Below are 16,767 nucleotides of genomic sequence, written 5' to 3' on the forward strand. Positions count from 1 at the left end.
TTAATCTGAAATCTTAGGCACAGTACTGGGCCCAAAGCTCAGAAACTACTTGCACTAATGAAATTCCCTGTTGCAAAATGTGCCTAGAACAATAGGAGTTTTGAACACTGAATAGTGGTATAGCATCAGGGAGCCTTATGGCTGTCTCTTGCGGCTGGATTTATAGTAGTCATTGGGTAAAGGTAAAGGTAAAGGTACCCCTGCCCGTACGGGCCAGTCTTGACAGACTCTGGGGTTGTGCGCCCATCTCACTTAAGAGGCCAGGGGCCAGCGCTGTCCGGAGACACTTCCGGGTCACGTGGCCAGCGTGACAAAGCTGCATCTGGCGAGCCAGAGCCGCACACGGAAACGCCGTTTACCTTCCCACTGGTAAGCGGTCCCTATTTATCTACTTGCACCCGGAGGTGCTTTCGAACTGCTAGGTTGGCAGGCGCTGGGACCGAGCAGCGGGAGCGCACCCCGCCGCAGGGATTCGAACCGCCGACCTTTCGATCGGCAAGTCCTAGGCGCTGAGGCTTTAACCCACAGCGCCACCTGCGTCCCTGTAGTCATTGGGACCTTCATATTAATTGAAGCTTGGCTTTGGCATTGGAGGCCCTTGGGTGGGAAGGTGGTTTAATGCAGCCACTGCAGCTTGAATACGACCCCACTGATGAGTAGTATAGCTGAAACCCTTAAAATGAGAAGTGATACTGATTAGATACAGTGACACTGGGATGGAGAATATGTCCCTTTGGTGGAAATATGTACCTTACCCAAGCTCAGTAGTGGAGCTTTCATCAACAGAATGCCTTCCAGGTATTTTGGACTACAATCCCCATCAGCTTCTGCCAACAAGACTGTGTTGGCTGGGGCTGTTTGGCATTGTAGTCTGAAATGTCTGGAAGGTATCAGATTGGTAAAGGCAAAGGTTATAGAAGTATCATTGAATAATCTGCTGTGTCTCAGTGATAAGATGACTGGAACTGCGTCTTTAGTGATAGACTATCTTGAGAAGATAGGACCTGGAAGTTATCAACAACTATTGCCAGGGTAAGACTGTCTTTGAATAAAGGTGTTGTCTTCACACACAGACAAAGAAAACTGGAGTAAAATAAAAGCCTCAATGTGTCAACCTCTAGATTCCAGTTTTATGAGAGACTTCCATTTGGGATTTGATCAGATTGGATAGTGAGGCAACAGGACCCTCCTAGCTATAATTATTCTTTCCAGGTTGCTCAATCAAAAAAGATGGCTGTTGTGTCAGATTATTTGTTGGGCAGCGTGAGCATGTTAACAGGGAAATAAGTCCCATTGTATTCAGTGGGAATTGCTCCTTAGGAATTCACACTGCTTCCCATTTGAAAATTGTGTTGATGCTTTTCATAGGGTGTGTGAGTTGGAGGGTCTAGGCTACTTTTACTCTCCCAAGGTTTCTTCACTATAGCATTCTTCATAAAGCAATTAAGGAGAAATGTGCACAGTGTGCAGGGCATGGCCTTTGCACAAAGATGCATGTTCACATATTGGCAGCCACGGCTTTTCTCTTAATTCATTGCCAGAGCTAGCGCACACTCCCTGCTTGTATCGTTTGTAACATTGCCAAAGATTCCTAGGGAATATTTTAACTAGCAACTTCTTTTGTCTCTGCTGGTTCCCAGCAGATCTGTCTGGAAGTCTCTAGACCACAATCTTGGGAGATACCAGAGGAAATGTGACGCAAAGCATAACTTAATGAATATCAGCAGATGGAGCCAAAAGGTCCACACAAAGGATGGAATGGAGGGGAGCCCTGTCTTGTGCATGCTTGGTGGATAGAATGTTGTCTGTTGCATTGTCGTCAGTTTACAAGCTGGAAACTAGAAAACAACAAGAGCACAATTTATATGCTCTGTCTTTCCTTTTTGACGTTGCAGCCTGGGATACAGTATGTTTCCTTAGCTTCATTGGACCTGATTTTTTAAACTTTATTAGGTATATCTGCACTTCTACAGTCAAAATTGGAGCAACTAGATAGAACTGGAAGAATGGAAGAGCACTTAGTGCAACTCTCTGCTCCAGGGCAGTTCAGCCCTTTATAGACAAAGCTACAGATCCCCAGTCACAATCCGATGCAAGCAGAAAGTAGAGGCATGGCAGTCAGGGGGCCCTTAGAGCCAAATGGTTGCAGATGACTCAGGCAGGCAAAGCTACCTACAAGCTATAGGGAAAAGCATCCTCAGGATCCCTAGCTAGTCTCACCTGATAGGAGATTTCTTAACAATCCCAAATATGGTGAGCAAAACATACCTACTGAGTCTTCCCCAGAGATTTTTTTTCCTGGAGCCAAAACCTCTATCCCAAATCATCAGGTCACTTGTTTTTGGCAGTGCCTGGTGTCTAGAGTCCTCTTCACCTTTTTAGTATCTGCTGTTTTCTTTTTAAAGGGAATTGATTAGGACCCTGGGGGGGGGGGGTTCAAAAGGCTAGGCTTTAGGACAGAGCTTTCCAAACAGTGTGTCATGACACGTTAGTGTGAACGCTCCCTGTGCTCCTCCCGGAGCTAGAAAGGGAGTGAGCAGCCCTCCAGTTTGCTAGTAAAACAGAACTACTACGTCACAAAGTGGTGTATGTCTAAAAACTGTGTCACCAACATGAAGTTTGGAAAGCTCTGCTTTAGGAGGTGCCTGGTGCTGGCCGGTTTTACACCATGAGGGATGAAAGCCACTGCTATTCTGTGAAGCAAGACTGTGCATTCTTCTAATCAAGAGTGCTATGTTTGCATGTAGGACTCTATCTACAGGACATTTCAGCAGTCCCAGATTTAACCACAGAGATCAGTTTGCCTTTCCTGACTCAAACTCATTAAAAACTAAACTAAACTGGTTTTCTGTACTCAGCTGGATTGGCCTTGAGGTCAACCCTGGTGTGTAATAAAAGGGACTAAACTGTTTCTATGTTCCCCTTTGCAATAGCCTTGGGCACCTGAATCTATTGGGTATTTCCCCACAATTCCTGGTAAGTGCCATTGGCAATAAACATTGTGCTGTGGTTTAGAATGGCCTCTCAAGAGGAGTCCATAGTACAGTACAGGGGGAAATGCTGTGCCACTGACAATGCAGTCCTTTGCATGCCAGCTCAGTGGAGTTTATTCCCAACTGTATGTACAGGGTCACAGCCCATTATATAACATATAATAAAACCAAACTCGGAACCAGTAGAACTGGCCAGTCATGATGTAAACATTTCCAACTCTCCCAATAGCAGTTCACACAAGGCTGCCCTGCTGGAAAATATTCTCCTGCTTATCCTGGCTATGGGACAGGGGTGTCTCCATATAATAGCTTGTCTCTTTTTTCAATATTTCACTTTTTTGGGGGGAGGTGGATTGATTGCAAGTTTCTAATCGGCTTCTGCAAACTGTTTGTTGTTGTTGTTTTCTTTCTGTTTCTTTCTCCTCTCCTTCCTCCTTTTTTTACTTTTAACCAAACCAAAACCATTACATTACTCAATTAAAAATGGCACCTGTGTTAAATTGGGTCACCATGACAGCCGGAGAACCTGCTTCTGGCCAGCAAATGCAAAGGAGCAGCGGTGAAGTTGGCAGACTTCGGCTTGGCGATTGAGGTGCAAGGAGACCAGCAGGCCTGGTTTGGTGAGTGCCGGATGGAGTTGCTCCCTTCCCCCTTTCTCAGTTTGCTTTGCTGACTCAGGAGCTGTGCAAACTCCCATGTTGGCAATTTTTGCTTTCCCCTCCAGGCTTTGCAGGCACTCCTGGCTATCTCTCTCCTGAAGTTCTACGCAAAGAAGCTTATGGCAAACCTGTGGATATCTGGGCATGTGGTAAGGCTCTGCTCTTCCACAGGGTAGTACAATCATGGCATTTCAATGGGGATTTCCAATATAACCTGTTACTCAATAAAAGTACCATCCAGCTACAGTTCAGGTTGCACAATCCAGAAAAAGCCTGTCACAAGTATGGAACTGATAAGCTACAGAAGATGGGTCTTTAGAGAAAGTAGCTCTGCGTATAGATTTTCAGATCTGGGACCACCTTTAGCTCAAACATTTGCTTATTCCTTGTTCTTATCAACAGGTACTTTGATTTATATTCTTCCTCATTTTTAGAACTGTCAGGGTGGCTCACAGCATAATAAAACACCACAGTACTAAAAGCAACAAAACTACTAAAAACTGCAATAGGAGGGAAGTCACTTTAATTTTTTGCCATTAATAATGATGATGATGATAATTTATTATTTTACCCCACCCATCTGGCTGGGCATCCCCAGGCACTCTGGGCGGCTTCCAAAAAAATATTAAAATACTGTAATACATCAAACATTAAAAGCTTCCCTAAACAGGGCTGCCTTCAGATGTCTTCTAAAAGTCTGGTAGTTGTTGTTCTCTTTGACATCTGGTGGGGGTGATGATGATGATGATGATGCTGCTGGTGTGAACCCGTTGCAGCTCCAATGGTCTAGAAAAGGTCTTCAGCCTTTTCAGACGTGGGACACACCTTGACCCAAACATGCATATGAGATCTCATTTCTTGATTTCTCCCTTTATAGTACTTTTGTTGTGGCCCACCTTAAATCTGACTGACCCAGTAGTCGGTTTTTCTGACCCAACAGGTGGAAGACCAATGCACTGGATGACTCAGTCATCTCAGTTGCTTTACCTCAAATTTGGGGTTGCTGAGTTTCTCCACACACTCTTTATCCCTCTCTCCGTTACTTTTCTATTAATTTTGAAGTAACAGCTATCAGTGCAAGTGAGAGAGGTAGCCTAACCTTGATCAACCTAGTAAACAGGTGGGGTAGACCTTTTCCAATGTGACGATCCTGTATTAAATGTGAATACCCTTCTTTTGTAAAGGTGGTGCCCTCAGAGCCTAAAAGCATTGTCTTTCCTTCAGAGAGGCCTTGGTGGGTAGCATACAAAGGTTGTTTTCATCATTGAACCCTCCTATTTGTATTCGATCGGATTTTATAGGTATTATTTTGTAGGTATTAGTTGGCTGCCAGTCTTGCTTTCAGAAGGATACGTTTACAAGACAGTCTCAACCTGCACTTGGGGAATGCAGAGGTGCCAGGAGCACAAAGGCAGAGAATTGGTATTTACATAGATTGTGACCGCCCTGATAGCATCATGAGCACAAATCCTCATGAATGCAGAATAGAAAGGACATCTGAAGGGACTCCTGCTGTAGCACTGGCAAGGTCTTACAAAGGTAGCAACCAAAGGATTCTCATGTACTTCATCTGTACGCCCTTGAAAGTACTATGCAACTGAACCTAGGAAACTGCCTTATGCCAAGTCAGGCTATTTGCCCATATAGCTCAAGGATGGATAAACTGTATCCCTCCAGATGTTGTTGGATTCCTTCAGCCCCAGCTGGCATGGCCAATGGCTAGGGTTAATGAGAATTGTAGTCCCAACACACTGGAGGGGCATGGGTTCCTCATCCTAGATTTAGCTCAACCCTTTTATTTTTTGACTGGTGGCAGCTCTGTAGAGTTTCAGACAGGAGCCTTTCCCAGCTGTCTGTCTGGAGAAGCTAGGGATTGTACCTGGGACCTTCTGCAAGCAGTGCATCTGTTCTAGCCCTGGATGTCAGTCACTGAAGAACCTCGGAGACCATTGCTAGCCCATACCAAACTGAGGACTACACCCTTTCCTTCCACTACACAGGCTTCTCTGTAGGTTGGGCATCAGGATGAGAAGATTCAGGATTGTATAACTTTGTTTTCAAACAGGGGGAATGTGTATATTTCCACTTTTCCTTCCTCCTACTCCACTGTGCCTGAATGGTAAGAGTATGCAATGCAGGGTTTAGGTCCACTTGGTTCTAAATTTGATGCTCTCCCCTATTTTCTCCTAGGTGTTATTCTGTACATCTTATTGGTTGGGTATCCGCCTTTCTGGGATGAGGATCAGCACAAGCTGTACCAACAGATTAAGGCCGGAGCCTACGATGTGAGTAGTGGTTCCTTTCTTTCTGTTTTTCATTACATTACTGACATGATGCTCCTCATGGCACAATCCTCTTCATAGGCATTAATCTGATGGGAACCAAAGGAGCAGAGCAACAGGCTAGGAGTCACATGCACTCTAGTTTTAAGGCTGTTTCCTCTAACAGAAGCTAGGAACTCTTGCATTTCTTTCTGATGCCTCTGAGCCAGTATGCTTTCAAATTGCGTATTGTGTAAAAAGTACACTTCATGCCTACTCCTTCGTACGGGTCAGATAAGCCAGATTATGGGACCGATTTGATATGGGGGAATCTGGGCAACCCTGGAACCCTTCCTGATGCATTTGGCTCCTTTATGGGTTTGAAAATAAATGCTAGCCTGTTGGGTGGTAGCGTTCTCCTTCTTTGATACTGATGTGTCCTTGACCATAACCTTCGTGTAATGCCTTCTAATCCTCAGTTTCCTTCTCCTGAGTGGGACACAGTCACTCCCGAAGCAAAAAACCTCATAAACCAGATGTTAACCATCAATCCAGCAAAGAGAATCACAGCTCACGAAGCTCTAAAACATCCATGGGTCTGTGTAAGTGTCACTGATGCTCCTGTCTTGTTGATAACCAACATTCACCCGCTCGTTCAGGGCTGAATAGTTAAGAGGCTCTGAAGTCACCTTATTTAATTTCCTTAGATCTCAGTAGGTTTTCTAAGGCTGCGTGTGGTAGCAAAAAAATGATAAGGATTGTAAGTAATATGGGGTGCTTTGACAGATGCCTAGCATTGTCCATAGCAGGCATGGGGAACCTGTGGCCCTCTGAATGTTGTTGGACCCCCAACTTCCATCAGCCGCAACCAGCATGGCTGGCCCAATGGTCAGGGACAGTGGAGATGGAATGCAACAACTGTTGAAGGCTAGCAGCTTCCTGATCTGTAAGATACTTCCATGGGTGAACCTGTTCTGGGCAAAGGTTCTATATCAACCTCAGCTGTAAAATTGCACATCAGGTTTGATATCTGACTCCCAACTTTTGAATATACTTTGGCAAGTTGGCCAAAAGAGCTACATATTGCAGCCACAGGATCCAGATCCCCAATAGATATAATAGCCTGGGGTTTTTTTGACAGGACTGCCATTGTCCAGCAGATCCAGACTGCATCACAGTTATGTGCACAGGCCTTAATTTCATACAGAATCACACATACAAGAGCAATGTAGGTGTGTCTGAGAGGTTCTGTGGGAATTAAACTCCAGTGCATATCTCAATATTCTTTTCCCTACCGTTTTTGCTAGTTTCCCCCCTTTCCTTCCTATATTTATGTCCTGTCTTTGCACACATTGACCTCTATTTTACTTTTATGTTTTTTCCACAGCAACGTTCAACAGTGGCCTCCATGATGCACAGACAGGAAACCGTAGAGTGTCTGAAAAAGTTCAATGCCAGAAGAAAGCTCAAGGTAAGAACAGGAGTGTATTACAGATGCTGGATAAACATGAGAATGGAAACTTTCAGGGGTGTCCATTGCTGAATTCGTTTTGTAAAACCTTTTAAGAGGAGGGCCATAGCTCAGTGGTAGAACATCGGCTTTGCATGCAGAAGGTCCCAGGTTCAGTTTTTGGCATCTTTAGGGCTGGGAAAGACTCCTTGCTTGAAAACCTGGAGAAGTGCTGCCAGTCAGTGTGGACAATACTGAGCTGGGTGAATCATTGGCCTAACTCAGTATGAGGCAACTTCCTATGAAACAAGAAATAAACTACCAACTCACCCAAACTGAGGTCAAAACTACAGTCTGAAATAATATTTCTGTTTAGAAGGTGGGTGTATCATGCTTTCTGTGCTAAGCTCCACGATACCTGACTAGTCCAGCAACTTGTTCCCAAAGTGGCCAACCTCCCAGTGACATTTGCTCAAGGGCATACTGTCTCTCTGACCTGGAAACTGCATATAGCCATCTTAACTAGTAGCCACTGGTAACTTTATGCTGCATCATTTTGTCTCATCCCCTTTCAAAGCCTTCCAAGTTGGCAACCATCTCTACAAGTTATGGTGGTGAATTATCACATGATATGTTCTCAGATGGGTGGCGCTGTGGGTTAAACCACAGAGCCTAGGGCTTGCCGATCAGAAGGTTGACGGTTCGAATCCCCACGACGGGGTGAGCCCACGCTGCTCGGTCCCTGCTCCTGCCAACCTAGCAGTTCGAAAGCACCTCAAAGTGCAAGTAGATAAATAGCTACCGCCCCAGCGGGAAGGTAAACGGCGTTTCCGTGCGCTGCTCTGGTTCGCCAGAAGCGGCTTAGACATGCTGGCCACATGACCTGGAAGCTGTACGCTGGCTCCCTCGGCTAATAAAGCGAGATGGGTGCCACAACCCCAGAGTCGGCCACGACTGGACCTAATGGTCAGGGGTCCCTTTACCTTTACCTTTACCTTTTATGTTCTCAGATATGGGGGAAATTAAAAATGCGATGGAATACACACCAGTGTGAATTTTTAGTCTCAGAGTGGTTCTTAGAGACCTGAAAGTCCTTCAGCATTTTACACAGTCTTTTATGCTAAGGCAGGATTGTTCCTAGCCGGACCCATCTAATAGATTGAACAACTCAGACATATCACTGCCACTTCAGAAATGGGGATGGAGGACTTTTACTTTTGCTCATATTGCATTGCATAGTATAGGTTTACACAGACATACTTTATTCTCTCCCCCCTCTATAACTGACTGGTATGCAAAAAAAAAAAAAAAAAAAAAAAGTTTGGGAACAAGCAGTTATGGCAAAATTAACTTATTATTTAAGGAGCAGGCAAGGGAAACAAAGACAAGATTAGTTTACAAAAAATTGGATAGACTATTCAACATAGCAGATCTAGAGGATACATCTCTAATGTGTGTTACGCTTTTTCATTTCCCTGAGATGTTAAAGTTGATTTGGAAATTAACAATTTGAAAAAGTTGGTAAAACATTGTTTTCTGAGATACGGCCTATTTAAGTATTGGATTTCTCTAATGATATAAAATAAAATTATTTGCTGTTTGTGTATGTTTATAACTTGCTGTTACATTCATTTTTCATTTAAGTAATGTATTGCTATTTGTGGTAACAACAACAAACCTATTCACTCTTCTCATACTTCCCCAAAAAACTTTTTCATCTGTTATACGTTTTTTTAAAAAGCGCTTAAAAATTATTTTTTAAAAATTCTTTCTGACTTGCCCCCAACATCTCTTTTTAATTTCTCTTTTAGGGTGCAATTCTTACCACTATGTTGGCAACGAGAAACTTTTCAGGTGAGAGATTTGCTTTGCTTAACGAAGAGAAAAGAAACCTATTCACACTTCAGCAGTTTCCATTTCCCTTTAAATTTGTTTATTTATTTAACTCGCACACCTTCTAACTGAGGCAGTCTTCAGATGGGTCCTCACAGGTGCAACGACTGTCAAAGCTGCTCCACCAATACAGATTTTGTTCATTAACCTTGGTCTTGGTGTGTGACATTCGTTCTCCTCTTTCTCGTATGCTGGTGCTCTCTGGCATGGCAGTATTGCGATGCGGAAAGTTGTATGTCGGGACCAGGAATGGAACACAAAACTATTTTCATTGACTGGATGTCAAGTCCATCTCTGCACATGAAGCCAAGATGAGAGAAAGCAAGTGTGCCCTGGAATGCCCTCCTCATACACGCTTTCTTCCAAGAACTCTGACCAGCTTCCTTTCGACCTCTGTACTTGTCCCCCACTGCCGTTCCCCTCCTCTGCAAAAGCCTTAGCAACACAATCAGTCAAAGCGGTTTGATTTAGTGCTGCATCTTCCGGATCCCTGGATGATTCCAGATGACCTATTTATTGAACATTCATCCTCATCTGTTTGCAGGGAGATTAGACCGTGAGGGCTATTTAAAGAGCATTCATTCTGATTTGTTTGAGAAGAGGTTAGATGATGCAAGTCCCACATCTCCCAGTGCATTTTCATGTCACTTTCCGTATTGCAAATGATCCCAGTCTTTTGAGAAGTGTTGTTCCGCGACACCTCACAGTCAGCTTTGGATTTGCTTGTATGCGATTGAATACCACCTGAAAATAGAGACTGTCTGGAAGCAGCCCCTGTTCTTGCAGAAATGCAGGTTTCCCAGGATTTCTGGATCTATCTCTGCCCCCCCCCCCGTATTTTCTACTCAGGGCTGTGCCATTTCAGGAGGGAGCCAATCCCCATTTCTCTTGTCTTCTAGGCTACATGTAATTATCCTTCAGGATCACTTGTTTTTCTAGTTCTTAAGAAGTACAAAAAGTAATCATAACAAATGCTCTCAAAATACACAACTTGATTGCAATTTAATATATTCTTCATATGTATCAAAGAGCTCGCTTTCTTTTTATATATATAATTATATTTTATTGATTTTCCATCAAAAAGAGAGAAAAAGACACTCACACCACATTTACAACTTCTATTAAATTTTCCATTTTTTGACTTCCTTCGGCCTCTCTGCCAATCATCCGAATTATAACTTCTTTAATTACACATTTCCAAATTTTGCTATTGCCTTTATGCCTACCCCCCACTTCTATTTTGCCTTTTTACAATATTTCTTATGTTATTACAGAGCTTCTTTAAATGCCACTAGCGTTATTCCATTATCACTTATACATTCCCAGTACTCAACTAACTTTCCTCAGTCCCTGATGAACTTTTGATCTCGTAGATATCTGATCTTCCCAGTCAGTTTATCAAGTTCTGCATAGTCCATCAGCTTCATTCTCCACTCCTCCAACGTTGGTATATGTTCTTGTTTCCATTTCTGGGCCAGTAATATTCTTGCTGCTGTTACTGCATATTGGAAACGTTTATGATCCTTTCTATTTATTTCATTACCGACGATTCCTAAGAGAAAGGCCTCTGGTTTCTTAACAAATGTATATTTCAACATTTTTTTCAGTTCATTATATATCAACTCCCAGAAGCTTTTCACTTTCTTACATTCCCACCACATATGATAAAATGTACCATCTTTTTCTTTACATTTCCAACACTTCTTACATGTTTTATACATTTTTGCAAGTTTTACTGGTGTAATATACCATCTATATATCATTTTCATAACATTTTCCTTTAATGCAGTACATGCAGTAAATTTAATACTTTCATTCCATAGTTTTATCCAGTCATTAAATTGTATATTATAACCAATATCTCTGGCCCATTGTATCATAACTGATTTAACTTCTTCATCCTTTGTATGCCATTCCAACAGTATCTTATACATTTTGGATATAATTTTATATTCATTATTTATTATTTCTATTTGAAATTTAGAATCTTTCTCTGCATATCCATATTCTTTAAAATCTTTTTTAAACATTTCATTTATTTTAAAGTAGTGCAACCAGTCACATACCGATTCTTTCACTTCTTCGTAGGGTTTCATTTTCCATTTCCCCCCTTCTTTAACAATCAAATTTCCATATGTAATCCAATTCTTTCTCATATTAATTTTTTCAACACTCATAACCTCTAAAGGAGACAACCAGTGTGGAGCTTTTACTTCAAGTAGGTTTTTATACCTATCCCATATTTCTATCAACAATCTTTGGAAAATGTGGTTCTCAAAACCTTTATGGATTTTCTTCTTTTCAGCCCATAGGTACGCGTGCCATCCAAATCTATTATCAAATCCTTCTAAGTCTAACAACTCTGTATTTTCTAATTTTATCCATTCCTTTAACCAACAGAGACATGAGGCTTCATAGTACAATTTCAAGTCTGGCCAGACTCGACAAAGAGCTCGCTTTCAGGCTTTGTCGCAAATCTTGCCTGCTGCCCCCACTCCAATGAAATGTCTTTGATCCTGCCTCTGAGATCTGAAATGGTATTCCTGCTACTTCCATATTTTCTCAGTTGCATTAAAAATATATATATCTAGGTAATATAATAGTAGATTGGACACTGCAAAGGCACAAGTGTTGAGCTGTTGCATATTAACACTTCTGGTTTGGTTTTCCTTGAAATGCAGGGGTACTGTGTGTCTTCCCCCTCCACCCCCAATGGTATTTCCTGTTTTGGTTGATGCTCATCATCAGATCAATCAGAGAGGCGTTTACCTTCTAAAAAAGCAAAGTGCTGATCCCAGGGGAGAGGAACTGCTGTCCCTGGTTAGAAAAGTTACCATCAGCTTCTGCGTTTTAAAAGAGAAAAGAGGGTGTATGATGGCTGAGTAGATTCCTCAAGCAAGAATCCACCCACTCACACTGTTTCTCCGTCCTCACTTTCCTGCAGGGCTTCCTTTCCCATCATTGTCCATGGGCCTAATCAAGACTCCATGGATTTATAGCGAAGAATGACAGAATCCACATTCCACAACTAGGAAATCCAAATTCCGCAAGCATGAAAGAAACACACATTTCCTAATACTATATCTGTATCTATTGATAATACTGACTATGGAAGTGTGACCTGTCTGATTCAGAACACAGAATTTATACCTCCTCTTTGTGGAATTTGAAATTTCTGGACAGAAATTGGGTGTTGATGAACTAAGTGGCAAGGAAGAAGAGGCATTTTGAAGGTGTTGACGAAGAGAAAGGAAAGATGGCCATAGAGTGTTGGGGGGGGGAGTGTGATCTTTGGCAAAAAATAATTCACAGACTACTCGCAGAATGTTGCTAGCTAGAGGGATTGACAAAATCTTCTGGAATTTCAGCTAGGGTAGCCTGTCTGATTTTCCCAGTTGGAAAGCGGATAAAGTGTATGATGCGTCTGTCTTCTACCATCAGCTTTTTCCCTGGAATAATTTTATAACAAGTGCCAAATTCCACAGATTTTATGTAGTTACAGAATTATTGAGTGAACAGTGTCCTAAGCTAGCTCTGAGGCCTCCAGACTTGCCATTTAGGTTCCTATTCCTCGTGTCATTAGCTTCAGAGCAATCGCAGAAGAGAACTCAGAAATGGTATTAATAGCTAATCAGTTATTATTATCATAGGACTTTAATACTCCCAAGAAGCTCAGGAAACCAGCTGCAGAAGCAGTGTATGGCTGCCATACGTCTTGTGCCGCATAATGATTTATGACTCTAGCAACTGCAAGCCCAACAGTGAGAATCTTTCTTAAATGTTCCACACACCTTATCATTTCTGCTACTTTTGGTGGCATAGTTTAGTTCTGGTGATAATTATCACTCTTCCTTTTCTGAACTCGGGATATAAGGATCAATATCCTCCTAGACTATCTTCCTAGTGTTTACAGAATTGTTTATTGTGTGGTCAGGATACAGTGTCCCTCAGCCTAATACTGCACAGGGTGGCGTTTCCAGAGCAGTGAAACAAGACATATAGGAATAACTCTGGATCACATGGAAAAGACCCATGGATTGTGTAAAAGTCAATGCACGTTTGCTACCAATAGTCACGCCTCTTCATCTCAACTTTTAACTCTAATCTTTTTCTGCTTCCTTTGTCTCTTTCCCCTTCTTTATTTCCCCCTCTCTCTTCCTCTCTCTCTCTCTTTCTCTCTCTCTGCTCCTCTCTAACTCTTTCCCCATCCCTTTCCCTATTTGCTGTCCTTTACTTCTTTGTTTCCCTACCTGGTGCTAACAGTGGGCAGACAGACCACCGCTCCTGCCACAATGTCTGCAGCAGCAGCAGCCTCCGGTGCCACCATGGGTTTGGTGGAGCAAGGTAGATGTGTCCGGAAGAGACTCGCCTCACTTCCCCTGTCTCACTTTGAAATTTGAGCGCATGATGTGTCATTCACCATCACCACCGCATCCCACCCTGTTTTAAGAGTCTGGGGCTACCTTTTGTTGTAACTAGTAGCAAAGTTAAGAGTCAGGGCCACCTCTAAATAATCTGGCAATTCCAGAACATTTAATCAAGTTGCGGGAACAGTGTCATGAAGAGGTCATAGGGAAACGTATGAAACAGCCAGTAAGGATTCTGTATGACTGAGATTGGCTGGTGCTAAAATGATGCTGTTATCTCATTTCAGAGGGTTAAGCAAGGCAAATATAGGAGACCGTTAATGGAAGAGGAGATGCATGCTTTGTGTGGTGGAGGTCGTGGTGCTGGAACAGCTTTCAGTTTTCCTGTAGGAGTTTTGTGGTTAGGCATTATCTCTATCTCCATCTAGACACATACACACATATTTGTAAACATAAATTTATATATACATACACAAATGCTACAAGTGACTGTTAAGAAATATTGTTTAGCAGAGCGATGGGGGAACCTGTGTCTTTCCAGTTGTTGTTGGGCTTCAACTCTCATCAGCTTCAGTCAGCATGACCAATGGCTAGGGCTGGTGGAAGTTGCAATCCAACAACATCTGGAGGGCCACAGATTCCCCGACCATGATTTAGCACCTATAATGAGCCAAGTGCAGGGAGCTAAGGGAGAAAGAGGACAATTTGCTTCCTGTTGGTCACATTTAACACCTACTTGACTTTTGCCCTAGCATGCTCTGCATGTCCCATGCAAGATACAGAAGATGAAATGCTGCCTGTTTTCTGGCAAGTCACCTTCCCATCAGAAAATACTGTCATTTATCACTGGACTAATCCAGGAATGGGGAATCTTTTGCCTTCCATAGGTTGTTGGGCTACAACTCCCATTGTCCCTGAGCATTGGCCATGCTGGTTGGTGCTGGTGGGAGCTGGAATCCACCAACTTCTGAAGAGCCGCAGGTTCCTCATCTCTGCTCCAGGCAGTGTTCAGATTATAGAGGAAATTATTGGGGACAGTGGGAAGTTAACAAAATCCTCTGACCCTGCATTCCTCCTGTTCCATTTTAGCCAAGACACATGCATAGCCTTCGGAAACATAATCTAAGTAGTACACAGTGCTCCTCCCCGAGGTACTCAAGGGTACGCAGTACCAGCACCTCTTTTTGTTGTTATTAAAAAGTGTGCCACTTCCTGTAACAACTTCATGGCGACTACCGGCACCTATTTTTCTAGAAAAAAAGCACTGGTGATACATCACAAAAAGAATGCTCCTCTTCAAGTAATCTGACTACTGGTTTTAGGTAGGAAGGAATCCTTGTGCATGCATGTTTTTGGCCTGAGTGGCACCATTTTATTCATCACAGTCTAAAAGCAGCATGCAAGAGAGTTGTGTGCACTTATCTGACAGTTATTCCAAGAAATGAGAGGTCCATTCAGAACGGTCTGTGATGAGACAGAGGCTTCCAGGGTAAGCCTTCATGTCCTGGTAGGAGAAGCCAGTGGCTAGCGTTTGGGGTCTGCATGCATATACCCATGGGACCAGGGACCAGGGGCTGGGCGCAGAGGATGAACAAAAGCCGCCACACTGGCCCAACCCTTGCCACCATCACAGACAGACAGAGGATTTATGGGCTGTGCTGTGCCGCCTGCTCACCCACTAAGAGGGGAGATCGACTGACCGATGCAGCCCTTGTTGGGCGCATCCCCAACGTTGACTGAGCAGCCATTCAACAAGGGGGATGGGTGTGATGGCAAGGTCAGGCTGGGCTCCGGGGCCCAGAGACCCCCAGTGGCAGGCAGGGTGGGCATCCTTGTGGAGGGGCAGGCGCCTGGCCCGCGCCCCCTCAAAATCATGTGCCTGGGGCTATGCCCCTCCTAGCCCTCCCCACCCTATGCCCCTGGGAGAAGCAACTGCCAGGCTGAAAGCAACCACTCACATACCATTTGGGTCAGTGCAGATCCCTGAGTGACTAAGAAGCACATTTCGCCTGGCCAGCACCACAGGCTGGGCCTCTCCGGGGAGAGCATTCCCCAGATGGGGAGCCAGCACAGAAAAGGCCTATTCTCGTGTTGTCACTCTGCTGGCTTCTTACCTAATAGGCAACCATCAGGAAATGAGAGGCTGCCCTTGCGACCTTTGCAGTGATGCAATGGGCCCAGTGGTGACCTCATTTCTGGTGGTCTGCCTGCCTGCCAGTTCATCAGCTGGAGACCTCAGGGTGAGAGGTGGTCAACTAGTTTGCTTGGGCAGAGTGAGTAGGAAATGGAGGGTGTCACGATCTTAGCTCAAGTGCAGCTTGAGGAGTCCAGCCCCATCAGTTTTTGGTCAATGAATGTGTAAATAGCACATAATTATTTTCTGCTACAGCAATGAACAGAATTGCACTGGAGTTGTTTAATTGCCTGCAGTGAAGCACCACAACTGGTCCTTGGTCCCATTGGCCATGGCAGTACTTTTGGTGCTGGTTCTTTCAAAAGCACAGGCAAAATTTACAGAAATTTTGGAATACAGTCATACCTCAGGTTGAAGTAGCTTCGGGATGAGTATTTTCAGGTTTCGCCCCCTTTGCAACTCGGAAGTAACTGGGCACGTTACTTCCGGGTTTCGCGCTCGAACATGCAGAGACGGTCAAAATGACGTCACACGCATGCGCGGAAGCAATGAATTGTGACACACGCAGATGCGGGTTGCGCTCGCTTCTGGATGCGAACAGGGCTGCGGAACGGATCCTGTTCGTATCCAGAGGTACCACTGTACTGTGTTCTTTGCTTACTAGGCCATTTACACCAACTGGGCATATGTGCATTCATAATGCTGTAGAAAAGTATATATTCCTTAAAGCAGGGGTGGGGAATGATCTTTTTATCTCTGACGATTGGACATGCTGGTGAGGGGTGATGGGAGGTGAGGTCCAATAGCATCTGGAGGGCCATAGATTTCCCCACCCATGATTTAAAGCATTTCTCCTTAAGTTTTTAGTATCTTAACACTGCTCGCTATACCAGTGAGCGAAAGATAGGCACTTTCCCCTGCAGAACTGCAGAACATAGCTGACAGGTACCATAATCTTAAAATATAATTGTGCATAAGTATTCATGAGCCGTAAAAGCACACATTCCTAT

General features: G+C 43.7%; 1 protein-coding gene across 13 annotated transcripts in view; it reads left to right on the forward strand.

Moving 5' to 3' along the window:
* Positions 1-16,767, forward strand: part of CAMK2B (calcium/calmodulin dependent protein kinase II beta) — a 209,361-nt gene that overhangs the window by 137,096 nt on the left and 55,498 nt on the right. For 8 of the 13 annotated variants that reach the window (XM_081890914.1, XM_081890924.1, XM_081890923.1 and 5 more), the window contains exons 7-13: positions 3,511-3,613; positions 3,718-3,801; positions 5,843-5,937; positions 6,393-6,515; positions 7,301-7,384; positions 9,175-9,217; positions 13,520-13,600. In XM_081890914.1, coding sequence (XP_081747040.1) covers positions 3,511-3,613; positions 3,718-3,801; positions 5,843-5,937; positions 6,393-6,515; positions 7,301-7,384; positions 9,175-9,217; positions 13,520-13,600 — 613 coding nt within the window. The remainder of the gene's footprint in view (positions 1-3,510; positions 3,614-3,717; positions 3,802-5,842; positions 5,938-6,392; positions 6,516-7,300; positions 7,385-9,174; positions 9,218-13,519; positions 13,601-16,767) is intronic. The other 5 variants (XM_081890920.1, XM_081890915.1, XM_081890922.1 and 2 more) reach the window with 1 other exon arrangement.

This window comes from Podarcis melisellensis (genome assembly GCF_964234715.1).
Source record: "Podarcis melisellensis genome assembly, chromosome: 15".
In the NCBI taxonomy this organism is placed as follows: Eukaryota; Metazoa; Chordata; class Lepidosauria; order Squamata; family Lacertidae; genus Podarcis; species Podarcis melisellensis.